Here is a 27,711-nt window from a genome sequence, read left to right on the forward strand (position 1 = left end):
ATTACCAATACGCTGACAAATCTGTTTCAGTCCTACCTCACCCACTATCCACCCCCCCACCCCTACCCCACCCCGGAGGAAAGGCTTGAAGCACATCCTAGATACCATGTAATTTCACTTTCATATACTCCGGTATATGTTTCTCAAAGATAGGACTTTTTAAAAATAATAAACAGAACGCCATCCTTAAACTTAAAAAATTAATAATAATGCCTTAATATCATTAGATATACAACCACAATTCAAGATTTCCCAACTATCTCAATTTTTTTAACAGTTGGTTTGTTTGAATCAGGGTTGAAACAAGGTCCACATATTACATTTGGTTGGCTTGTCTCTCAGTCTCTTTGAATCTGTAGGCTCCCCCTTCTAATTTTTTTTCTTAGAATTTATTTGTGGCTGAAACTGAGTGGTAGAGAATATTCCACAATCCGGATCTGGCAGTTTATCTACCCATGGGGTCACTAACATGTTCCTCTGTCCCTGAATTTCCTGTAAACTAGTGGTTAGTGTTAAGAACTGCATGTTCGTGTTCCCCCCAAATTCATATGTGGAAACCCTAACCCCTAATGGATGGAATTAGGAGGTGGGGTCTTTGGGAGGTGCTTAGGGTTAGATGAGGTCATGAGGGTGATGTTCTCATGATGGGATAAGCGCCCTTATAAGATGAGGAGGAGGATTTCTCTCTCTGTGTGCACACACCAAGGAAGGCCATGTGAGGTTATGACCAGAGAGAGGGTCCACACCACCAACCCAACCATGCTGGTACTCTGATCCTGGACTTCCAGATCTGTGAGAAGTAAGTTTCTGTTGCATATGCCACCCAGTGTATGGTATTTTATTATAGCAGCCTGAATTGACTAAGACAGACTAAGAGGCTCAATCAGATTCAGGTTGGATGTTTGGGGGCAGAAATACCATAGAGTGGTGATGTGTGTTCCTTTTGGGTTGTATCAGAAGGCAGACAACCAGAAGGTAGACAACCAGAAGGTATCTGGTTGTCTCTTTTCTTGTGATGCTCAAACTGACTTGTGGGAGGATCCAATTCCAGGTCAGATGCAGCAATCACACCACACCCTGGCTCTCCCACTGAGTGCAGCTAAAGAAAACCTGGACAGAATATATGTAACAGCTATTTTTAGATTCTGAAAAGTAAATTGGAGCAGACCAACTGTGGAAGAAGACCAAAATTTGAACTAGCACTGAAATGGTGCTAAGTTTACCATCTTTTTCCCCTCTCAGACTCCCAGGAAACTGGCAAATATCAGAGAGATCACGGAGAGGGAGGAACTTGGGAAATCAACTTCATAAAGTTGTTTTTGAACTCCGAGGCTGATTCCCAAGATGCACATGCATGGATCTGGTCCTAATCAGCACACCAAAGATGGTAAGAACTAAACACATAGACCACTCACTGCCCAGGTCCCAGACTGGCCACTGGGAGGTGCAGACACAGAACAGGTCCAAGCGGCACTGCAAAAATAGTCTAAAAACAACTGCGACTACAGCCCACTGAGGGCTTTATTGCCCTTCCAGAGGGCTGTTAGGAACTTGTGGCCTGACCCAACAGGGTCATTTGTCCACTAAAACAAAAATATAAGCCTTCTCTGTGGGATTTAAACAAAACCCAAAGTGTCATACATTGTAATCAAAATAATCAAAATATAATCCAAAATTACTTGTCATATGAAAAAACAGGAAAATCTCAACTCTCATGGGAAAGGATAATCAACAGACACCAACAGCAAGATAAGGCAGATGTTGGAATTTTGTGACAAAGACTTTAAAGCAGCGATTATACAAATACTAACAAGCAATCACAAACACTCTCGAAACAAATGGAAAATAGAAAGTCTCAGCAAAGGAACACAAGATGTAAAGAAGAACCAAAAGGAAATTTCAGAACTGAAAAATATAGTAACCAAAGTAAAAAAGAGCCACATTGTATGGGCTCGAAAGCAGATTGGAGATGACAGAGGAAAAAGTAAACCTGACAAAAGAGTAATAGAAATTATCCAATCTGGATAAAAAAAGAAAAAAGATTGATTAAAAAATGAACAGAGTTTCAGGGACCTAAAATTGTTATCAGAATCCCACAAGAAAAAGAGAAAGAGGATTGATTGTAAACCAACTATATTTCAATTTTAAAAGAGAGAGAGAGAATAGTTAAAAATGTACTAAGTACGGCAAAAGACAAAACCCTACAGATTCAAAGAGAACCCTAAACAGGATAAACAAAGAAATCCACGTACCCAGACACATTGTCATCTAAGACACATTGTCATCTAAGTGGTAAAAACTAAAAACAAAACAAAAAAAATCTTCAAAGCAGCCAGAGAAAAGTGGTGTATTCTCTAAGGGAAAACAGTTTAAAATAACTGTAAATTTCTCACTGGAAACAAGAGAAGCCAGAGGAAGTGGCACAACATTTTTAAAGTGCTTTAAAGAAAAGAACTGCCACCCCAGAATTCTATATGCAGTAAAAATATCCTTTAGGAAAGCAGGTGAAATAAAGACATTCTCAGATGAAGGAAAATTAAGAGAATTTGTTGCCAGCAGACCTGCTTTAAAAGAACTGCTAAAGGAAGTTCTTCAGACAGAAGGAAAATGATACCAGAAAAAAAACCTGGAACATCAGGAATGAAGGAAGAGCAACCAAAATGGTAAATATCTGGGTAAATATAATAGATGATTCCTCTCCTCTGGAGTTCTTTTAAACATACTTGAAAAGTTAAAGCAAACATTAAAAACATTGTCTTTTGGGATTTTTAAAGCATGAAGATGGACTATTTAAGACAACTATAATACAAAGAGATCCACAGAGTGATAAGGTTTCTACAATCCACTTGAAGTGATGCAATACTGATTCAAAGTCGTCTGTGAGAAGATTGCCCGTTTCGGGACTTTTCTGCCTGATTCATACATTATAAAGCTTCCTTTCAATTTTTCATCTAATGGTTTTAGCAGGTTTTCTTCATTAGGGTTATAAAATAGACATACTCTAATTCTCTCATTCTTCTATCAGCTGGTATTCTTCAATAGAAAAGAACTTGCCTAAGTCAGCTGTTTAATTACTCAGAAGCGTAATTCATATATCAAAGGGAGGATAAATGCTTGATTCTTTCCTTTTATTTACCAGTTTTCAGAACAGTGAGTTAGAACCACTCTTTTCAAATGGCAGATATGCCAGAGGAAAATGCTGGCTTAATCCTCATTGGCTTAATTTAGAATGAATATAATTTACTCATTTAGACAGTTAAAGATCAATATCCAAACATTTAATCATACAGGGTTTTTAATTATGGCAAAGAGTACACAGGATGGCACAATCATTTAGAATGTACATACTGTAATGCATCACACTTGCTTTTATTGCCATTGAATTACTCTCTAGTACATATGTATGATGATATATATAAAATTCCCCCCTTCCGTGATAAGATCCCCATGGACAGTACTTAGTACCACACTAAGCACTCTTCAGATATTATCTCATCTAACCCTCACAACAAACCTGGAAAGCAGGCTGTCAGTACCTCCATTCTAGGGAAAACCACTGTGCAAGGAGATTATGTAAGAAGCTCAACTGGTGCTTCCCTTGGGCAGAACACAAATCTGAGGCCAGACCCAGCTCCAGACTCATTTTGCTCAATCAGGCCCCTACCCTGTTAGTGATATGCACCCTCCTCGCTAAGCTGGGGTTCAGCCACTCTACTTACTAACCATTCAGCAATCTAGCAGCTCTGCCATATCTCTGCCATTTGAGACCCAGAAGATGAAATAAGGCAACAGGAGAATGCACACAGGAGAGTTATAAACTCTCTGTGTCCCTCTTGGGACAGTACAGCAATGATTGTTCCCTGGAAAGACATAAAAGAACATAGGAGATAGTCACTCTCCTCCTCAAGGACTTAAAATAGAACCAACAGGGTAAGGGAAAATCAGTTTATCAAAACAATCCCTGAAGTCATTAAAACTTATGTTTCAAAAAAAATTAATAACATGAGAAAATGGTCACAATGAAGAGGACATCTCAATTAAGCATATTAGAGAGACAGATGATAGGCAGATAGATAGATAGATAGATACATAGATAGATAGATAGGGTAGGGGGGATGACTATCACAAAATAACCCACATATTAACAGCATTGCCTTCTAGGCATTTTTGCTTTCCTCTTTATACTTTTCTACATTTCACAAGTTCTTTACAATAATCAGAAGAGAAAAGGGTTATTAAAATATATAAGTGCAGAAGGTAAATGTGTAAATTTGTCAAGAGCCAACTACAGTTAGAAAGGCTCCAGCAGCCTAAACATTGAAGGGGAAAAGAAAAAGAATAAACTGAACAGTGACCAGAGGGACCAGAAGCAGGTACAAAGCAAATTGCTGGGGGAGCTGGAACAGTGTGAAAGGTGGGAAAGGGACACCTGAAGGTCACTGAAGCTGCTGAGTCTGGATGTGGACACAGAGATGCTGCCAAGGAAGGGACCAGTATATCCAGGCCAAGGAGTAGTGAGGTGAGCTTCAACACCAAGACTGCTAAGAGGCAGGTGGGGTAGAGAGAACAAGAGGAGGTGTGTGTGTGTGTCTGTCTGTCTGTGTATTGATACCATGGAATATTATATACCAGGTAAAAGGAATCAGGGGGTCACAAGTCAAGGCACACTTTAGCTTTCTATACTATTTGGATTTTTTTCCAGGAGCATATTCTTTTTTTTTTTTTTAACATCTTTATTGGAGTATAATTGCTTTACAATGTTGTGTTAGTTTCTGCTGTATAACAAGGTGAACCAGCTATACATATACATATATCCCCATATCCCCTCCCTCCTGCGTCTCCCTCCCAACCTCCCTATCCCACCCCTCTAGGTGGTCGCAAAGCACAGAGCTGATCTCCCTGTGCTATGCGGCTGCTTCCCACTAGCTATCTATTTTACATTTGGTAGTGTACATATGTTCATGCCACTCTCTCACTTCGTCCCAGCTTCCCCCCCACCCCATGTCCTCAAGTCCATTCTCTATGTCTGCGTCTTTATTCCTGCCCTGCCCCTAAGTTCTTCAGAACCTTTTTTTTTTTTTAGATTCCATATATATGTGTTAGCATACGGTATTTGTTTTTCTCTTTCTGACTTACTTCACTCTGTATGACAGACTCTAGGTCCATCCACCTCACTACAAATAACTCAATTTCGTTTCTTTTTATGGCTGAGTAATATTCCATTGTGTATATGTGCCACTTCTTCTTTATACATTCATCTGTCGATGGACACTTAGGTTGCTTCCATATCCTGCCTATTGTAAATAGTGCTGCAATGAACATTATGGTACATGACTTTTTGAATTATGGTTTTCTCAGGGTATATGCCCAGTAGTGGAACTGCTGGGTCGTATGGTAGTTCTATTTTTAGTTTTTTAAGGAACCTCCATACTGTTCTGCATAGTGGCTGTATCAATTTACATTCCCACCAACAGTGCGAATGGGTTCCCTTTTCTCCACACCCTCTCCAGCATTTATTGTTTGTAGATTTTTTGATGACGGCCATTCTGACTGGAGTAAGGTGATACCTCATTGTGGTTTTGATTTGCATTTCTCTAATGATTAGTGATGTTGAGCATCTTTTCATGTGTTTGTTGGCAATCTGTATACCTTCTTTGGAAAAATGTCTATTCAGGTCTTCTGCCCATTTTTGGATTGGGTTGTTTGTTTTTTTCATATTGAGCTGCATGAGCTGCTTGTATATTTTGGAGATTAATCCCTTGTCAGTTGCTTCATTTGCAAAGATTTTCTCCCATTCTGAGGGTTGTCTTTTCGTCTTGTTTATGGTTTCCTTTGCTGTGCAAAAGCTTTTAAGTTTCGTTAGGTCCCATTTGTTTATTTTTGTTTTTATTTCCATTTCTCTAGGAGGTGGTTCAAAAAGGATCTTGCTGTGATTTATGTCGTAGAGTGTTCTGCCTATGCTTTCCTCTAAGAGTTTTATAGTGTCTGACCTTACATTTAGGTCTTTAATCCATTTTGAGTTTATTTTTTGTGTATGGTGTTAGGGAGTATTCTAATTTCATTCTTTTACATATAGCTGTCCAGTTTTCCCAGCACCACTTATTGAAGAAGCTGTCTTTTCTCCAATGGATATTCTTGCCTCCTTTATCAAAGATAAGGTGACCATATGTGCGTGGGTTTATCTCTGGGCTTTCTATCCTGTTCCATTGATCTGTATTTCTGTTTTTGTGCCAGTACCATACTGTCTTGATTACTATAGCTTTATAGTATAGTCTGAAGTCATGGAGCCTGATTCCTCCAGCTCCGTTTTTCTTCCTCAAGATTGCTTTTGGCTATTCAGGATCTTTTCTGTTTCCATACAAATTGCCAAATTTTTTGTTCTAGTTCTGTGAAAAATGACATTGGTAGTTTGATAGGGATTGCATTGAATCTGTAGATTGCTTTGGGTAGTAGAATCCTTTTCACAATATTGATTCTTCCAATTCAAGAACATGGTATATCTCTCCATCAGTTTGTATCATCTTTAATTTCTTTCATCAGTGTCCTGTAGTTGTCTGCATACAGGTCTTTTGTCTCCTTAGGTAGGTTTATTTCTAGGTATTTTATTCTTTTTGTTGCAGTGGTAAATGGGAGTGTTTCCATAATTTCTCTTTCAGATTTTTCATCATTACTGTATAGGAATGCAAGAGATTTCTGTGCATTAATTTTGTATCCTGCTACTTTACCAAATTCATTGATTAGCTCTAGTAGTTTTCTGGTAGCATCTTTAGGATTCTCTATGTATAGTATCATGTCATCTGCAAACAGTGACAGTTTTACTTCTTCTTTTCTGATTTGGATTCCTTTTATTTCTTTTTCTTCTCTGACTGCTGTGGCTAACACTTCCAAAACTATGTTGAATAACAGTGGTGAGAGTGGGCAACCTTGTCTTGTTCCTGATCTTAGTGGAAACGGTTTCAGTTTTTCACCATTGAGAACAATGTTGGCTGTGGGTTTGTCATATATGGCCTTTATTATGTTGAGGTAAGTTCCCTCTATGCCTACTTTCTGGAGGGTTTTTTATCATAAATGGATGTTGAGTTTTGTCAAAAGGTTTTCTGCATCTATTGAGATTACCATATGGTTTTCATCATTCAATTTCTTCATATGGTGTATCACATTGATTGATTTGCATATACTGAAGAATCCTTGCATTCCTGGGATAAACCCCACTTGATCATCGTGTATGGTCCTGTTCATGTGCTCTTGGATTCTGTTTGCTAGTATTTTGTTGAGAATTTTTGCATCTATGTTCATCAGTGATATTGGCCTGTAGTTTTCTTTTTTTGTGACATCTTTGTCTGGTTTTGGTATCAGGGTAATGGTGGCCTCGTAGAATGAGTTTGGGAGTGTTTGTCCTTCTGCTATATTTTGGAAGAGTTTGAGAAGGATAGGTGTTAGCTCTTCTCTAAATGTTTGATAGAATTCACCTGTGAAGCCATCTGGTCCTGGGCTTTTGTTTGTTGGAAGATTTTTAATCACAGTCTCAATTTCAGTGCTTGTGATTGGTCTGTTTATATTTTCTATTTCTTCCTGGTTCAGTTTCGGAAGGTTGTGCTTTTCTAAGAATTTGTCCCTTTCTTCCAGGTTATCCATTTTATTGGCATAGAGTTGCTTGTAGTAATCTCTCCTGATCCTTTGTATTTCTGCAGTGTCAGTTGTTACTTCTCCTTTTTCTTTTCTAATTCTGTTGATTTGAGTCTTCTCCCTCTTTTGCTTGATGAGTCTGACTAATGATTTATCAATTTTGTTTATCTTCTCAAAGAACCAGCTTTTAGTTTTATTGATGTTTGTTATTGTTTCCTTCATTTCTTTCTGCTCTGTTCTTTATGATTTCTTTCCTTCTGCTAATTTTGGGGTATTTTTTGTTCTTCTTTCTCTAATTGCTTTAGGTGTAAGATTAGGTTGTTTATTTGATATTTTTCTTGTTTCTTGAGGTAGGATTGTATTGCTATAAACTTACCTCTTAGAACTGCTTTTGCTGCATCCCATAGGTTTTGGGTCATCGTGTTTTCACTGTCATTTTTTTCTAGGTATTTTTTGATTTCCTCTTTGATTTCTTCAGTGACCTCTTGGTTATTTAGTAGTGTATTGTTTAGCCTCCATGTGTTTGTATTTTTTACAGTTTTTCTCTTGTAATTGATATCTAGTCTTAAAGCATTGTGGTCAGAAAAGATACTTGATATGATTTCGATTTTCTTAAACTTGCCAAGGCTTGATTTGTGACCCAAGATATGATCTATCCTGGAGAATGTTCCATGAGCACTTGAGAAGAAAGTGTATCTATTGTTTTTGGATGGAATGTCCTATAAATATCAATTAAGTCCATCTTGTTTAATGCGTCATTTAAAGCTTGTGTTTCCTTATTTATTTTCATTTTGGATGATTTGTCCATTGGTGAAACTGGGGTGTTAAAGTCCCCTACTATGATTGTGTTACTGTCGATTTCCCCTTTTATGGTTGTTAGAATTTGCCTTATGTATTGAGGTGCTCCTATGTTGGGTGCATAAATATTTACAGTTGTTATATCTTCTTCTTAGATTGATCCCCTGATCATTATGTAGTGTCCTTCTTTGTCTCTTGTAATCGTCTTTATTTTAAAGTCTATTTTGTCTAATATGAGAATTGCTACTCCAGCTTTCTTCTGTTTTCCATTTGCATGGAATATCTTTTTCCATCCCCTCACTTTCAGTCTGTATGTGTCCTTTGGCCTGAAGTTGGTCTCTTGTAGACAGCATATATACAGGTCTTATTTTTGTATCCATTCAGCCAGTCTATGTCATTTGGTTGGAGCATTTAATCCATTTACATATAAGGTAATTATTGATATTTATGTTCCTATTACCATTTTCTTAATTGCTTTGGGTTTGTTATTGTAGGTCTTTTCCTTCTCTTGTGTTTCCTGCCTAGAGAAGTTCCTTCAGCATTTGTTGTAAAGCTGGTTTGGTGGTGCTGAATTCTCTTAGATTTGCTTGTCTGTAAAGGTTTTAATTTCTCCATAGAATCTGAATGAGATCCTTGCTGGGTAATCTTCATTGTAGGTTTTTCCCTTTCATCACTTTCAATATGTCCTGCCACTCCCTTCTGGCTTGCAGAGTTTCTACTGAAAGATCAGCTGTTAACCTTATGGGGATTCCCTTGTATGTTATTTGTTGCTTTTCCCTTGCTGCTTTTAATATTTTCTCTTTGTATTTAATCTTTGATAGTTTGAGTAGTATGTGTCTTGGTGTGTTTCTCCTTGGATTTATCCTGTATGGGACTCCATGCTTCCAGGACTTGATTGACTATTTCCTTTCCTATATTAGGGAAGTTTTCGACTATAATCTCTTCAAATATTTTCTCAGTCCTTTCTTTTTCTCTTCTTCTTCTGGGACCCCTATAATTTGAATGTTGGTGCGTTTAATGTTGTCCCAGAGGTCTCTGAGACTGTCCTCAATTCTTCTCATTCTTTTTTCTTTATTCTCCTCTGCAGTAGTTATTTCCACTATTTTATCTTCCAGGTCACTTATCCGTTCTACTTCCTCAGTTATTCTGCTATTGATTCCATCTAGATAATTTTTAATTTCATTTACTGTGTTGCTCATCATTGTTTGTTTGGTCTTTAGTTCTTCTAGGTCCTTGTTAAACGTTTCTTGTATTTTCTCCATTCTATTTTCAAGATTTTGGATCATTTTTACTATCATTACTCTGAATCCTTTTTCAGGTAGACTGCCTATTTCCTCTTCATTTGCTTGGTCTGGTGTTTGTTTATGTTTTTACTTTGCTCCTTCATCTGCTGCGTATTTCTCTGTCTTCTCATTTTGCTTAACCTACTGTGTTTGGGGTCTCCTTTTCACAGGTTGCAGGTTCGTAGTTCCTGTTGTTTTTGGTGTCTGCCCCCAGTTGGTTCAGTGGGTTGTGTAGGCTTCCGGGTGGAGGGGACTGGTGCCTGTGTTCTGGTGGATGAGGCTGGATTTTGTCTTTCTGGTGGGCTGGACCGCGTCCAGTGGTATGTTTTCAGGTGTCTGTGAACTTATGATTTTAGGCAGCCTCTCTGCTAATGGGTGGGGTTGTGTTCCTGTCTTGCTAATTGTTTCACATGGGTTGTTCAGCACTGGAGCTTGCTGGTCGTTGAGTGGAGCTGGGTCTTAGCGTTGAGAGGGAGATCTCTGGGAGAGCTCTCGCCAACTGATACTACGTGAGGCTAGGAAGTCTCTGGTGGTCCAGTGTCCTGAACTCGGCTCTCCCACCTCAGAGGCTCAGGCCTGACACCCGGCCGGAGCACCAAGACCCTGTCAGCCACATGGCTTACATGTAAATGGGTTAAATTCTCCAATCCAAAGGCACAGAGTGGCCAGCCTTCTGCACTCCACTCAGTCCTCCAGCCAGGTGTTGTCCTCTGTGCCTGGTTGATATGGAGAGCCTGTTTTGGATCCAGGTCCAGCTGCATTCCTTAGCGTCTAGAAGAAGCAGCTGACGCCCCCATCCTCCCTTATCCCCGCTGCAACTCATCATGATCCTGGAGCTCCCGAGGCTCCGCCCCTCATGCTACTTGCAGTGCTCGAGCATATTCTTTTTTAAACATTGATGTATAGTTGATTTACAATGTTGTGTTAGTTTCATAGGTACAGCAAAGTGATTCACAGTTATACACACACATATATTTTCTTTTTCATATTCTTTTCCATTATGGTTTATTACAAGATATTGAATATAGTTCCCTGTGCTATCCACTAGGACCTTGTTGTTTATTTTTTTTATATATAGTAGTTTGTATCTGTTTATCCCATACTCCTAATTTACTCTTCCCTCTACCCCTTTTTCCCTTTGGTAACCATAAATTGGTTTTCTATGTCTGTGAGTCCATTTCTGTTTTGTAAATAAGTTCACTTGTGTCATATTTTAGATTCCACAAATAAGTGATATCATATGATATTTGGCTTTCTCTGTCTGACTTACTTCACTTAGTGTGATAATCTCCAGGTCCATCCATGTTGCTGCAAATGACATTATTGCATTCTTTTTAATGGCTGAGTAATATTCCATTGTTTATATGTACCACATCTTCTTTATTCATTCATCTGTCAATGGACATTTAGGTTGCTTCCATGTCCTGGCTATTGTAAATAGTGCTGCTATGAACACTGGGATGCATGTATCTTTTCGAATTAGAGGTTTCTCTGGATATATGCCCAGGAGTGGGATTGTTGGATCATATGGCAACTTTCAAGAGCATATTCTTATAGTATGTATATAATTAATATATAAACACCTTTTTTTAAAGAATTCAAAATGAGAAGGAAAGCAAGCACCTAAACATGGGGTGCTGAGTGGCAGGCTCAATCAGATGAGCGTCTGAATGAACCTAGAACTGGCTCTGCAACTGATAAGCTATGTGACTCTGGATGAGTCCACTGACCTCTCGTACTTCAAGTCCTTATGTGTTGATGGGGATAACACACTCACATTTGCAGAGCCATCATCAGAACTGAAAACAAAGTATGCCCCAGGCCCAGTGTACTTAGCAGAGGTCCTGATAAATGGTAGCTGAGCATCTACACAATCACACAAGAAATAAGCGGTAACAAATAGATTCCAGGTAACGAGAGAAAAGGCCCAAGCCTGTGGGTGTAAGAAGCACACAGATGAGAGCGGCCAGGATGGAAGGTCCACCGGTGGGAATGAACAGGGGATCATGGTACACAGGCCCCGGCACTTACTGCAGTTCTCTTCGTCGCTGCCGTCGGGACAATCCTCAAACCCGTTACACCGGAAGCGGCCAATGATGCAGTGGATGCCGCTGGCACAGGGGAAGAAGGTCGGGCCGCATTTCGATTTAGCCTTGGCTGCAGGAGGACAAACGAGACAAACGAGACGTCAGGAGGATAAGTTTTCTGACCACCACATACCCATCCCGCTAACTCAGAGTGTGCAACTGGGGCCTTTTACATCTACCTTGAAGTCCCCAAAGTTTCTTACCACCAGCACCCACCTCCAATACCCAGCCAGACTAGAAGCCCACATGTGTCATCCTCCAGGAAGGGAGTGGCTCATCCACTGCCACCAAGGTCCCAAATAGGACCTCGGTGCCCAGCCTCCACACCAGCAGGGCTCAAGAGGCCTGAGGCTGCCATCTTTAGAAAGGCTTGCTTGCAAAGTTGGCCCTCGCTTGGCTGGCATCTGGGAAACTGGATGTCGGGAAGGTTCGCATCATTCTCTCCTGAGGACGGCTCACTGTGCCTAAACTATTCATGCAAACAGTGCATTTATGCTGAACACCTGCCTTTCTTCTGGGAGTTTGGGGTTTGGGTACATGTTGGGCAGAGGGTGCCTGCATGACCAGCTCTCAGTAAAAACCCTGGGCACTGAGCCTCTAACGAGCTTCCCTGGGAGAAAGCATTTCACACATTATGTCACATTTGTTGCTGGGGGAATGAAGTGCCTCCTGTGTGACTGCACTGGGCAAGGACTCTGGAAGCCTGGACTTGTTTTCCTCTGGCTTCACTCCTTCACCTTTTCCCTTTGTTGGTTTTGCTTTGTATCCTTTCACTGTAATCAGTCATAGCTGTGGGTATGACTGTATGCTGAGTTCTACGATTCCTTCTAGTAAATCACTGAAACTGAGGGTGGTCTTGGGAACCCCTGACAAAGATGGGTGTGGTTCTTATCCTCATTTCACAGAAATGCTCTGAAGAGGTAAAGTGACTTGCCCAGGGTTACACGGCTAGAAAACATGGTGCTGGGGTGAGGCCCCCAGTACTCAGAGTCCAGAAGCCACACCCTCATCCAACTCAACTGTACTGCCTCTCTGCCAGAGGCTGTCACTTCTCACAACAGAAGCCAGACTCCTGCTCAAAGAAACCCTTCTTCCACTCCTGCTACACAAACAGTTTTAACAGAAACTGCTCTAACTCAAGCTTGATTGAGTGTCCTGCTAACCAAATAGCCCTGTGGGGTAACGTACTTTCCTGTTAATGGTGCTGGCTGCTCTGGCTTGTGATTATAAGGTGTGATGGGCTCTATTGCTGCATCCCAGGTAGCAGGCCCCACCTAGCATCCCTTTTGTCTCTTGTCTTAGAGGCAGGACCCATGGTCCTCAAGAAGGAAGGGCTATTTCTTTGGAATGAACAGGCAGTAAATTACCTTCATATTCTCGCCATCAGTATAACATGCCAACTTTGGCAACAGCTGATACACTATCAACAGGGATTTTAAGCCTGGGATGTGGCTAGATTTTAAAAACCCACATGGCTTTGTTTTAACCTGAAAATACTCTAATGGTGCTGGTGTGCTCTTCACAAAGCACAAACTTGGAAGAGAGTGTCCTGTGTTCAAATTGTGGCTCTAATCTTTATGACCTTGGGCAAGTTTCTAAATACAACTGAGCCTCAGTTTCCTCATTGGTAAACTGGAGGTAATATCTATCTCATATGGCCCAGGGAAAGATTCAGTGTGGTAATCTATATAAAATGCTTGGCACAGAGCATGGCATACAGTAGATGCTCAATTAATGGTAAAACTTATGTTATTTATCATCACCATCATCACACATCACTAGGCTTATAGAACTTTAAAATTGATCCTTGGGCTGCTAAATTTCTTTTTCTGATTACCCAAGTTTAAAAAGCTCATTATGGAAGATCTCTATGAACTGATAGGAAGTGATCTCCAGGACATACTGTTAAGTGAAAAAAGCAAAGTGCAGAAGAGTATCTACAGTACTTTACCCCTCCATATAGCAAAAGAAGGGGATCTAAGAAAACACACATGTACTGGCTCATCTATGCAAAAGAAATATAGGAAGGATAAACCAGAAACCAAAGACACTGGTTACCTACAGGGGGTGGGTAAGAAAAGGTTGGAAAGAATAGGGAAATGGGAAGGGAACAAGGTAGCAGGGATGAGAAGGGTGCACACTTCTCTGAGTCTATTTGTATAGCTCTGACTCTTAGAACCATGATAATATTTCACATACCCAAAATGTAAACAATTAAAATCAAACACATGTGTGTGTGCATGTGTGTGTGCATATGTGTGTTGGGGGCAGGGCTCAGAATGAAATATAAACAGCAACAAATGAACATAACTATATTACAGATGAATAACAGCACCACACTGAAGGAGGTGGGGAAGAAAAGAAGTAGCCTATGTAACTCTGGTAAACATTATTTTGCCTGGATTCTATAAGGCTAAAGAAAAAAAGAACTGTTCACAAGTACTCTAGTTATATTTGTTTCTCACAGGGGTATGAATCAGCAATTTTGAAACTGCCTTTTGTGTAGTACTAGGGTTGAACAAATAGGTAAGTATATTACAGATAATAAGAGCAAGGTTTCTCACTATCAGAGGAAGAAATTACAAATAAAGAGAGTGAGAAGACTAAAATGAACCCCGAGGCTTTGGACTGGAATTGAAGGCATCAATATGAACTCAAGGTTTGTAAAGACAGATAGATGGATAGATGGATGGATGGATAGATAGATCGATAGACAGATAGATAGAAATATAGATCTGTGTGTGTGCATGGGTTAGTGTACGTACATATATTTCCTAGCTCATCTGCTAAGAAAGACTAGAAGCAGTACACCCCAAAAGCAATAAGCATAGCCAGCACCTAGATCTTGGTTTCTAAATTCTATGATCCAATAAAGAGAACCAGGGCTCCCTGGAGAAGTGGTTCACTCCTGGGGGAAAATACAAGATGAACCTGGAGTGTCCTGTGTTGCCAGAAAGTGAAGAAGTGCTTAAAATACGATGGAGGCATGTCCAAAGGACACAGGAGTCAACCTGCACAAGCTCCCAATGGCCAAAGCTAGAACAAGTTGAGCAACAAAACGAACAACAGTAGTATTGGGTTGTAACCCAGAGATCTGTTGGACCCATAATTGTTGAATAAATACATAAATGAGGGAGAAGAAGTCCAACTCATAAACACAGAAGAGATGTGGGAAATAGAAAGTCCCCAGTAAGCAGACGCCATGGCAATAACTGTCACAGGTCAGATCCAGTGAGGGATGCTCAAATTAGAGGATCGGGCATCCTTGCTCCCGTCACCCTTCCAGGGATCAGGGCAGAAAAGCTACCTATAGGCTTTGACATCTAACCTGAGAGCGTTTCCCTGTAAACTCAACACGTCACTCCTCCATTCAAAACGTCTCTGCCCTCCCAACACTTTAGAAAAGCCCACAGCCGCCATCACAGCATCATGCCACTCCGGGGGACCCCGTCTAATTTCATGCCTACCTACTCTCCGTGCTCTGGCTAACACTGGCCTCCCAGCTCCTCCTCAAGCCCATCAGGCACAGTCCTGCCTCAGGACCTTGGCAGCCTGTGGTTCCCTCTGCTTGGACTGTCTTTGTCCCAGAGGTCAGCATGGCTCACTCCACTACTTTATTGAGGTCTCCTTAAGCAGTGCACTGTCTACAGTAGATACCCCGCTCCCTACCCTCAGGCGCTCTAGTCCTTACTCTGTTTCTTTCTTTTCCTTCATAGGATAGATGTCACTGGCTTTGTGCTGAGCTTGGATGCACACACACTCACTTGAACACTTTCATTCACCATTCTTGAAGGAGCTGCAACTGTACAGTGCCTACCACGGTACCTAATCAATACTGCCGAATATACAAATGAGCCCATAGAAAGAGAGGGTGGGGCTGGGTAATCACAGCTAGCACTTACTGAAGGCTTAGTATGGGCTGAGGACTGTGCTCTGTTTTACAGATATCATCTCACTTCCTCCTCACAGAAACCCATTTTACAGAAAAGATAACAGGTCCAGAAGCGAAGGCGCCTGACACAGCTGATAAAGAGTCAAGGCTCAAACTTTACTTCTTTTTTTTTTTTTTTAAAGAAATTCATGTTCTTTTTTTTATTTATTTATTTATTTATTTATTTATTTATTTATTTATTTATTTATGGCTGTGTTGGGTCTTCGTTTCTGTGCGAGGGCTTTCTCCAGTTGCGGCAAGTGGGGACCACTCTTCGTCGCGGTGCGCGGGCCTCTCACCATCGCGGCCTCTCTTGTTGCGGAGCACAGGCTCCAGACGCGCAGGCTCAGTAATTGTGGCTCACGGGCCCAGTTGCTCCGTGGCATGTGGGATCTTCCCAGACCAGGGCTCGAACCCGTGTCCCCTGCATTGGCAGGCAGATTCTCAACCACTGCGCCACCAGGGAAGCCCCCAAACTTTACTTCTTGACTCACCTACTCTACTGCCTCCTTAGACACTTCTAAGGCCCAGTCCAGCTCCAAGGACTGGACTTTATGAGACAGAGAAAGAGAAAAGAGAATAAGAGTAATTATAAATGCATTAGCTACCATGCACTTGACCAGCTCTTTGGCCTTGGCCCTGCAGCGTCTTCAGGAATCACTAACGAGACTCCCTGCCTTGCCAGCAATGCTCCGCTGCCATCTCTGTCAGGGAGCCTGTCGTGTTATGATTTACATCTGCACCAGCAGACACCTGCTCAGGCAACGGTGAGGCAGATCACAGACGGCCTGCTGAGCGCCTGGCAGAGGCTCAGAGAGAAGCCCACCGCTGGCAGCAGCTCCCTGCCTGCACGAGCCCCCATGGGCCCCGGGGGGTTCCCGGACAAAGTCCGGATTGTCCCCAGCCCGCCCCGATTTCCACGAAGGGGAGATTTCAGCATGAAACTCAGCAGCCCCTGGCAGAAGTAGAAGACCAACTCTGAGTCTAAAACTGCCCTGACAAAGGCAGGCAGGGCGACTCCGTCCCACTGAGCCCTTGAATCCACCACTCTTCAAGGACCTGCTCCGTGAACTTTTCAAAGCAGCAGCTTTCACCAGCAGCAAGACAGGGCTCAGGGCTCTCCTGGGGGTTGGTTTATTTCCTGACCTGAGCCCTCCCCTTCCTTTTAGAGCCTGAATGCCACAGTTCTGGATTTCACGGATCAGTAAAATAAAATATTTTTTAAAACTAGATGGGAGTGGAGGAAGGACTAACACAATTGTCGACTTTTTTTTTTTTTTTAAACCAGCAAGGACGTACATCTGCAATAACCTCTACTCACTATCGCCCTAAACAAAAACGCAGGAAGGCCAAAGCCCTCAGAGCAGCATTTGGGGCTCACGTCAGAACGAGAGGGGAACCGAGAGATGTTCCCGTGTCACCAGGTTGTGATGCCCTCATAACAAAGACCCCATCTTCCTACGCATAACATCTGGGGCCCAGCAGGTAGTCCACACGGCTTCATTCCATAACTGAGTCTCATGACTCACAGATGAAAAAACTGAGGCCCGAGGAGGTAATTTGGGACTTGCCCAAAGTCACTTAGTTAATTTAGGATCAGACTGGTCTGCAATCCAGTCCTCATGCCCCTGCATCTACCCTCTTTCAACTACACCTATGCTTTCGGTAGGGTGCTATAGGGTCACATCCCGCCAAACCCCTCATCAGGGACCAGATTCAAGAGAGACCCCAAGGAAAGGGCTCAGACCCCGCCCCCCGTCTGCATGGCCAGAACTTCCCAAGCCTTGGACAGAAATGCTCTTCACCAGGCAGCATGCCTGTACCTCCCAATCTGCTCAGGCAGGGCGCAGGGCTGCCCACTGGGCCTGGAGGATGACAGATACCGCAGCGCAGGTCTGCCGTCGACAGCTGCTGGTCCAGACTCTCCCATAGTGATGACACAAAAGAGCTGGACAGAGTCTGAACGCCGGAGCCTCCCTGCTCAGCCAGGACAGCCAGAAACTCAGCTCATCAGACGTGCGGCATCTCTCAGGCTGCAGCAGCAGCTCCAGCCACCGCCGCAGGGATTCAGGGTCTCTCTTCCAGACCTCTGGGATGGCCCAAAGGAGCCACAGTCACGACCTCCACCTTCTGGTCGCCTCCGAGTCCTGCTCCAGGATCCTGCCGGTGTGTGCCCGAGACAGCCCACAGAACCAGAGGCAGGAGCCTCCGGCTATTCTGCCAAATTAGCATCCTTGCTTTTGTAAACTCAACACATAGCTCACCGTGAAAAATTCAAACGATGAGAAACGGACACAGGCAATGCAAAAATTACCCCACGCTGCCGCCACCCAGGGAAATCCACTGGGGCCATTTTGCAACAAGCTCCAGAAGCACAGTCCCTCAAACTATAGCATGCAAACGGACAGCCCTAGGACCACGTTAAAATGCAGTAGGTCTAGAATGGAGCCTGGGATTCTGCATTCCTAACACACTCCCAGGCAATGTCGACGCTGCTGGTTCCAAGCACTTCACTTCCAAGTGGCAGAGGACCATTATCTTGTTCGTTGCTCTACCTCCAATGCCCTGAAAAGTGCCTGGTACATAGGTTACTCAATAATTACTAACTGAATTAATAAACAGAAATCTGGGCATACAGTTTTGCTTAAATGCACCTGAATAAAATACGATGCTATTCTGAAACCGGCTTTTGTCACTTGACAATATATTGTGACATCTTTTCATGTCGATAACTACAGGTCCACACCATCACTTTTAATAGCTAAGGGTAATTTTACTGCATCTTATGTACCCATAAGTCCCATTACTGATGGACATTTGGGGTGTTTTCAATAAATGATGCACATGCAGATGCATACATTATTTTCCCCACTTGTACAAAATCCCTTTAAGATATAACAGCTAGGTCAAAAGATATGCATATTTCCTATTTTGGTATCTTTTTTTAAAATTAATTAATTAATTAATTATTTAAAATTTTGGCTGTGTTGGGTCTTCGTTTCTGTGCGAGCGCTTTCTCTAGTTGCGGCAAGTGGGGGCCACTCTTCATCGCGGTGCGCGGGCTTCTCACTATCGCGGCCTCTCTTGTTGTGGAGCACAGGCTCCAGACGCGCAGGCTCAGTAGTTGTGGCTCATGGGCCTAGTTGCTCCGCGGCACGTGGGATCTTCCCAGACCAGGGCTCGAACCCGTGTCCCCTGCATCGGCAGGCAGATTCTCAACCACTGCACCACCAGGGAAGCCCTCGGCATCTTTTTGATCATCAACTGCCTCCTCCCTGAGGAACTGGTACTGTCTTCTGGCCACAGATGACTACGGGAAAAGCCTCCAGCCCAGGACGGTCCGAGGAGGGCTGATTCTCCCCTGCTGGCCACGATATTCCTAGAAGCAGGCTGCGAACACCCCCCAGTTCCTCTGCGTGTGGTCCGTTGGTCCTTCACTGCTGCTCGTGCTCTATTATGCTCCATCTATCTCCGTCTCTCTTCATTTTTACATGTGTATTTCATTACTTCACAGAGCAGGGGACATTCCTATCCAGTCAAGGAAACCATGACTCTTTTTTCTATCTTTCTAAGTTGGCACTGGGCGCAGAGCATCAGTCTTGGCTGGAGCTGGTCTCCCTGGGGTACAATAATCATGGGCTAATGCAAAGTGTCTCTCCTTCTGGGAGCTGCTCCTTGAGCTGACTTCCCAGACTGCACTCTCCCCTCTGTCTAAGGACCTGACAAAGGACAGTTTCTCGCTCCATGGACTGTCCCGCTTACCAATGTTTCTCCAGAATTTCCCATCTTGTAAAGCACTGTTTCATGAAGGGCAGGCCAGTGATCCACCTACAGCAGAATCCCCAGGGATGCGTGTAAAATGCAGATTCCTGGGCCTCTCCTCTAGAGGAATCTACATCTTTATTAAGCCCACGGTGAATTCCAATGAACATTAAAGTGTGAACACCCTTCTTGGGCAGATTCCATCTATGTCTATGCCCAGAGAGCAAGGGACCTCATCATTCCTTTGTTCCTGATGTTGTCACTGCACAGACGAGCTGCCACTCCAAGAATTCTGGCTACAGGGCCAGTGTGGGACCTGCTCTGACCATCACTCCCTCGAGTCAAGTCTAACCCATCCCAGATGGTGTACTTACCATGAGAAGAATACCCACAACAAAACCACAGGCCTCTCTACGCTCTTTCCTCATTTCAACAGTTTCTCTGTTCTTCCCCCGATCATGTGCAAGATACAAAGTAACTCAGCTTTACATAAAGAGCTGTGGGCTCATACTCAAATGGTTGCTGTCCCAGCAATCAGACCCTTTTAAAACTTTAAAATTCTTAACCAGGTCTGTCCACTGTTTAAGGATTTACACTTTACCTGTGCACAGTACAAAATAGGGTTCAAGGGGCCAACATTTTTTTTACTGCCCTTTCTTGGCAAAGAACAAAATATTTCTGAGCATCCTACTATCTGTCAGGCCCTGAGTCAGCTGTGTGGTGATTCAACAGCGCTCCCTAACTGATAGGGAGGATGCAGGCTGGTAAACGAGCCTCTGCATGCAGTGCCATGAGTGCTCTGATGGGGGAGCTAGAGTACACCTAATCTCAAATTGGGGAGGAGGCTGACGTCAGAATAGCCTTCTCAAAGGAAAGTCAGCCTCAGCAGAGACGCCATACACATAGCTCAGGTGCAAATCAATGGATGCTTAGGCAGCCTGAGGCCTTGCTCATTTAGTTATTCATTCCACTAATATTAATTCACAAACTCTGTCATACCTCAAAGAACAAGGATACATACGAGACAGCTATGCCACGGATGAACCTTTGGTGCTGGTGGGATTGCAGAGAGAAGGCTGTTCCAAGCAGAGGGAACAGCATGTGCAAAGGCCTGGAGGCAGGAACAATGTGGTAATGGAAGAAATGCAAGGGGGTCAGTATGAACTTGCTTCTCGTATCAGTAAAAGTACCCAGTATCGTTTCTTTAATTGAAAAAATTTAAAACCCTATTTCTCATAAGAAATGTGCTACGAGCTAGGTAGCATTCCACTCACATTAAAGTTGTGGGAATTAAAGTATAAATTAGAAAAAACATCAAATTATAAAATTCACCTACTTTGAATCATCGTGCACATCCCCGACCCCCAAAGTGAATATCACATGCGGCCATCACTGGCTAAAAACTTTACAGAACATAATGCATCTGAAATTGCTACTGTAGTCAGTCCCCTGCTTCATTTTGTAAGAAGTCAAACTGTGGTTCCTTTTAAAAGTCAAAGATGACTTCATGGTTGGGGGCAAGAAAGCAAAAAGAGCCTTATAAAAATAACAGACTTTTTAAAAAGCAGTATATCCCTGGATTCTCTAAGAAGTCTGGGAGGGAAAGAAACAGGCCTTTCATTGTGGTCCAAATGCAGATGACAAACAGCCCAGCAAGCCAAATCCAGGCCTGGGAATGCAAGCCTTTGCAAATTCATTACTGCTTGAGCAAAAAAGCCCTTTGCCTGTTCCAGCAGTTCACCTCCACATGACTACTGGAGTGGACTCCACCAGTTCATTAATCAAATATTGCAGTGTATGATTCTCAAAATGTCATCTTGGCTGTTTCAGAGATACACACTGGGGAGTGAAGAGAGCAAAAGACCACACGCTAACTGGAATATAAATATAGAAAAAAGCCATCTAGGTGAAACAGCTTTGCAAGAAAATTCAAGCAGAAAATTCTTTCTAAACATCTCCTTTTTTATAATAAGAATAGGAGGCCTAGAGCATTGGGGCTAAGAGGTCAGAAGGGTTTCGGGTAGAGAACATTCCCACTGGGTTTCTACCCCAGTTCTGCCACATGACAGCTGAGACCTTGGACAAGTCACTTAAACTCCACTGGCCTCAGTATCCCCATCTGTAAAGGGGGCATAAAGACAGCACAGACTTCAATGTGAGATTTTACATGTAGAGAATACAGCATAATGTTTGATATCTAGTAGGAATCCGATAATATTCTCCCCTCCCTAACACGATTCACAGTTCTACAAACTGCTCTTCTTCACATATATGGATGGACCTGAGAAAAATCAAGTGGAAACCAATGCAATGTTTATGCTATCTAAGGCCTTACTGTTTTTTTTTTTTAAGATTTTCAATTTTTTTTTAATAAATTAATTTATTTATTTTTGGCTGCGTTGGGTCTTCATGGCTGTGCATGGGTTTTCTCTAGTTGTGGCGAGCAGGGGTTACTCTTCGTTGCGGTGCGTGGGCTTCTCATTGTGGTGGCTTCTCTTGTTGTGGAGCACGGGCTCTAGGCATGTGGGCTTCAGTAGTTGTGGCACGTGGGCTCAGGAGTTGTGGCTCATGGGCTCTAGAGCGCAGGCTCAGTAGTTGTGGCGCACGGGCTTAGTTGCTCCGCGGCATGTGGGATCTTCCCGGACCAGGTCTCGAACCCGTGTCCCCTGCATTGGCAGGCGGATTCTTAACCACTGAGCCCCAGGCCTTACTCTTCAGTTACTGGTTCCATTAACGTTACTTCTCAGAGTCTCTTTACAGCACACATAGGACCGAGTATGGGGTTAACATAACTTCTGCTCGCAAGAAGCCCCACTAAGGGACACCAGGCCCAGAGAATGGGGAAAAAAGGACAATAAACAGATAATTGCAATGAGATACAAGAACTATATAAGCTGTATAAACATTTACCTTTCAACACTCTATTATATAGTTAATGCAGGGTTGCATGTCAGCCTGTCTGGGTTCAAATATTGAACCAAGTGCTCTGGGACCACTTACTGGCTATGTGATGTACTGAAAGTTATTTCACCTCTCTGTGCCTCCATTTCCTTATCAGGAAACGGTGATGTGAACAGTACCTCCCTTGTCGGGTTGCTGTGGGGATTAAATGAGACAAGATAATAATTGCTTAGGACTTTCCCTGAAACCCACTATTAGCTATGATAGTTCATATTGTACTAGCTACCATCATATATATTACATATTAGCTATTACTATTTGATATTATACTATAAATACGGTAGTATATAGTATTTAGTGTTAGATAGTCTTATAGAGTATTATCACACAGTATTAGCTATTATTATTAAAGTTATTAGTCACTACTATTATTTTCAAACAGTTTCTGCCCAGCAGCTCATGCGCTCAATCAATATGTGGGTGACGGACACACACCACACTATATATAAAACAGACAAACAACAAAGACCTACTATAAAGCACGGGGAACTATATTCCAATATCTTGTAATAACCTATAAGGGAAAAGAATCTGAAAAAGAATATACATACATATATATGTATAACTGAATCACTTTGCCGTACAGCTGAAACATTGTGAATCAACTACATTTTAATAAAAAAACAAATACGTGGGGGATGGCCAGAGTGCGAGACGAGCTTTAAAAAAGAGCACAACCCATGCAGCCTGGGAGACCAGGGCGCGCGGTACAACGCAGTGCTATTTTATTTGGGTATGAAGAATCAGGAGAAGTGTGTGGCTGAAAAAGAAAAGGAAAGGCATTCCAGGCAAAATGAATGATGGGAACTGTGACAGCGTGTGGTTTATACAGAGATCTGGGAGAAGTTAGGGTATCCAGAGCACAGAATGTGGCAGAAGGAAAGGCTGAAAGAGAGACAGGCAGGAGTTTGGACACTTATCCTGGAAGCCAGCAGACATCTATAAAAAAAAAGTGGCGTGTCAGATTTGTTTTTTATAAAGAAAATTTTTATGGACTCACAAGGATATTACGAGGCTCTGTAAGTCAAGGAAATATCCTCCTCACTCCCAAAAAGCCCTGGAAGAACTAAAGAGAGCCAAGTCTATAATATTCTTTGGGCTTTTAGGGGAAAAAGGCACTATAAATGATCAGGGAATTCAAAGTGCCTGCCACTGCCCTTTAAATAATCTTATTAAAAATGACAGTAAAAAGGCAAAACAAGTTAGCAAGTTGGGGATTAGGACATTATTTTATAACTTTAAGGTTTATTCAGGTTACTTATTTTGGCTATGTATAACGCACGTACATATGTGTATGAAGGTACATTTGTTTGTGTGCTTAGGTACTGGAATGCAAATTCCAGAGGATCTATAAGCAGGAAACCAAGACATCCCCAACTGATTCTCCTAGAGACAAATCTTGACAGGAAAAAACCCTCTAAAATGGTAATAAATAAATGTGGGTCAGATAACTTAGCCTCCAGAGGCCTTTCAGTGCCTGGAAGAAAATCTTCCTGACAATGGATCGGAGTCCCTGGGATTAAGAACAGATGTGGGGACAGACACAGATAGAACAGAATGGTTTCCACCTTAAAAAGAATACTTCAAAAAAGGCATCATCCAACTCTATGAAAGATGATATCCAAGGGACAACTCCCAAGAAATGAAAAGAAAATGTAAAAAAGAAAAAAAAAGTCAGGGGATGGGAGAATCAAAGATAGTTTTCCGTCTGAATAAAAACGAATAATGAAGAATCCGTTCTACACCACCTTCCATCTTGCTGGGCGGTGAGGGTCATCTTTGCCAAAAGAAGGTTTTACTTTTCAGAGCCTTCACCCTTGCCTGCCCTCTGGGCCCCTGACAAACTGTGAGGCTTCCCTTCTTAAAACACCCTCATTTCTGTGCATATGCTTTACCTTCAGACTTGTGAAGAGAAAGCTCATTTCTGATTAGCTTCCAAGAAGTGCCTGACTTGCCCTTGCCCCAAGTAAGAAGTCCTTCTTACCTGCCCCTCCTCTCCCCACACATCCACATCTACAGAGCAACCTTGGAACTCAGAGTCTGTCTCCTTAATTGTTGCTACAGCACCTGCAGAGAGCCCCAGAGCAAGGCCTATGATGTGAGGATTAAACACGGTGATACCCACAGATAACAGGACTTTTACTCAGAGAAGGCAGGCGTAACCCTTTGTTGGGTGGTGTCAACAGGGCACAGACAGAGAGGTGGCCTCTAGCTGCTCTGACAGGCTGAGCAAGAGAACATTCTCTGTCTGTCATGAGGTAACCTGAAAACAACTGTTTCCAAAATAACAGTACTTAACCCACCACAAATCTTGCTCCAGGAAAGGTTTTCAACGAGGCATCCAGAGGTTTCTATGATGCTTTCAACACCAGTCAGAGGAATCACATAATCCCACGGATGCCATCTCTTGGTAGCCCTGGGCTGACTTTAAAGACAAAACATCAATCCTCAGCTTCTAATTTATCTTCAAAGAGCAGGGACACTCAATCCTGACTGCACATTAGAACAACCCAGGAGGGTTTAAAAAAAAAAACTACCCCAAATCAAGAGAGCTGGAGTGACTATACTCATATCAGACAAATAAATAGAATTTAAGACGAAAAATGTTCCTAAAGACAAAGAAATGGTCAAACCATCAGGAAGACATAATACATGCGCCTAAAAACAGAGCCGCAAAATACAGGAAACAAGAACTGACAGAATTGAAAGGAGAAACAGACATTTAAATAATAAGAGTTGGAGACTTCAATACCCCATTTTCAAGAATGGATAGAATAACAAGGCTGAAGATCAACAAGGAAACAGGAGACACGAACGACACTGAATACACCGAGACCTCAGACTTCTCCAGAGAACTCTCCACCCGACAACGCAGGACACACTTCTCCACAGGGGCACGTGACGCATCCTCCAGGGAATCCCAACTGTGAGGCCACAGAACACACCTCACAACATTTAACAGGAATGAAATCATACCACGCGCGTTGTCCAGTCACAATGGAATGAAATTAGGAATCAATAACAGAAGGTTTCTTCTGGGGGCGATGAAAATGTTCTAAACTTAGATCTTGGCAATGAGTGGCCCAGCTCTCTGAATACCACTAAATAAAGAAACAAAACTTCCTAAGAACGCCTGAAATCTAGGAGGGGTGGTGACATCAGAGATGGAAGAGTTGCTCTTTTCCAGGAAGGTACTAAATTGGCCAAATTCCTCCCTGGTTCTTCCACTCTGCTCCCCAGGCAACGTGTGGCAATATTGGGGAGATGGAGGAGGGGGAGATTAGTACTACAGGCATCTACTAGGCAGACCAGGGATGCTGTTAAACATCCTAAAATACACAGGACAGCCCTCCCAACAAATAAATAATTATCTGGCCCCCAAATGTCAATAGTTTCAAGGTGGAAGACCCCTATGCTAGGCAAAGGTCAATACTCTTGAATTTTTGCCTCTTCTGATTTAAAGAAAGAAAACACCCTATACTAATAGTAAAGGATAAAGGATTAGGAATCAGACCTGGATCCACATCCTGGTTCCACCCCTTCCCAGAACTGTGACCTTGGGCATTATCCTGGACTTTAACTACCCTGGACTTTAACTCCCTCATCTGTAAAATGGGATGATGAAACGACCTTACAATGTGGTTGTGAGGATTCAATGAGAAGCTGCCTGGCAAGAGTAAGGCTAAAAGCTTTCATTACTATAATTACTGTTTTTTGTTAAAGCCCCAAAGTGGCTTAGTACCAAGAAATGGGTGACTGGGTCATTTTAAAATAGGGTTTAAAAAAAATGGTTATGAAGAACCTAGGGGCAGGACAGGAATAAAGACGCAGATGTAGAGAATGGATTTGAGGACATGGGGAGGGGGAAGGGTAAGCAGGGACGAGGTGAGAGAGTGGCACGTACTTATATATATATATACTACCAAATGTAAAATAGATAGCTAGTGGGAAGCAGCCGCATAGCACAGGGAGATCAGCTCAGTGCTTTGTGACCACCTAGAGGGGTGGGATAGGGAGGGTGGGAGGGAGACGCAAGAGGGAGGAGATATGGGGATATATGTATATGTATAGCTGATTCACTTTGTTATAAAGCAGAAACTAACACACCATTGTAAAGCAATTATACTCCAATAAAGATGTTAGAAATAAATAAATAAAATAAAATAGGGTTATTTTCTCCAGCAACAATTAGTATGTAAACTGGGACATTTTATGAGCTAATAAGCCATTGAGACATAACAGTTGACATTCCTCACTACTATAGTATACACCAGCCAAAGCAGGACTGGCTAAATACCCTGTTGCCATAGTAATAAAAAGTTCCTGGGAACCTGACTCATTTTCTTTCCAGCAAATGCTTTCTACTTGTCAGGCTAGACTTTATATACAAGCCCACTGCACAGTGGTGGAGTCTTTTCCACCTACTAGACCTAATATCTTTCTGCCGCTCAAAAACCAATTTACTGTAGTGGAAACAGCCACCAAAAACAGGACAAGCTAATAGCCTGTCATTTGCCGTGCATCTCTGTAATGGAGCCCATCAGTTAGCAGTGGAAAGGGGTGACTTGATAAGACAGATTAAACCACTCAGTGCCTTCCATCACCTCCACTGGGCCAGGTACCAGCCCGAGATTCCCTCATGCTCAACATAAGTGAGGGAAGAAGATAAGAAAATAACACTAAATGCTTACTATGTGCCCTGGGCTTTCGTGGACTTTACTCCAGCTCCACTCCACCAAAAAACATGAGGCAGAAATGATTACCAACACTGTACAGAGAACACTGAGAATCAGACAGACTAAGTAACTTGCCCAGGGAAACGCTTTCCACATATATTTGTTTGTTTTTGCTCCATCTCAATTCTTAGATTGAGTTGGCTTAGGAAAGGAAATCAGTTAAAAATGAGGAAAGTGGGATATTGTGGAGGAAAACAGAAGAAAAGAAGGTAATAGAACGCGTTCCATAAAGTATCATACAATTATGAGCAACAGGGCTCAAATTTTAGTATGAGTTTCCTAGTGGCCAAAACAATGAAGGAAACAAGATCGGTGGTAAGTATGAAGAGAAGGGTCCAGAACATTAAAAACTAACCATTCATGAGAAGAGAGATTTTGGGTGCTCTCTAATCATAACCCAGACATAAGTGAGCCACAAAAATGAGAGAGTCACAACATTTGATGCCAGATTAGACAAAATTCCAGTCCTGCAAAGACTGCCCTACCATCACGCACTCAGGAAGAATGGGTGTGAATGCATCATCCTT

General features: G+C 42.5%; 1 protein-coding gene across 3 annotated transcripts in view; it reads right to left on the reverse strand.

The window, feature by feature from the left end:
- LDLRAD3 (low density lipoprotein receptor class A domain containing 3) overlaps positions 1-27,711 on the reverse strand; it is a 276,561-nt gene that overhangs the window by 149,313 nt on the left and 99,537 nt on the right. For all 3 annotated transcript variants that reach the window (XM_082343835.1, XM_082343834.1, XM_082343833.1), the window contains one exon: positions 11,739-11,864. In XM_082343835.1, coding sequence (XP_082199961.1) covers positions 11,739-11,864 — 126 coding nt within the window. The remainder of the gene's footprint in view (positions 1-11,738; positions 11,865-27,711) is intronic.

The sequence above is a fragment of the Balaenoptera borealis genome, assembly GCF_965194805.1.
Source record: "Balaenoptera borealis genome assembly, chromosome: 11".
NCBI classification, from domain to species: Eukaryota; Metazoa; Chordata; class Mammalia; order Artiodactyla; family Balaenopteridae; genus Balaenoptera; species Balaenoptera borealis.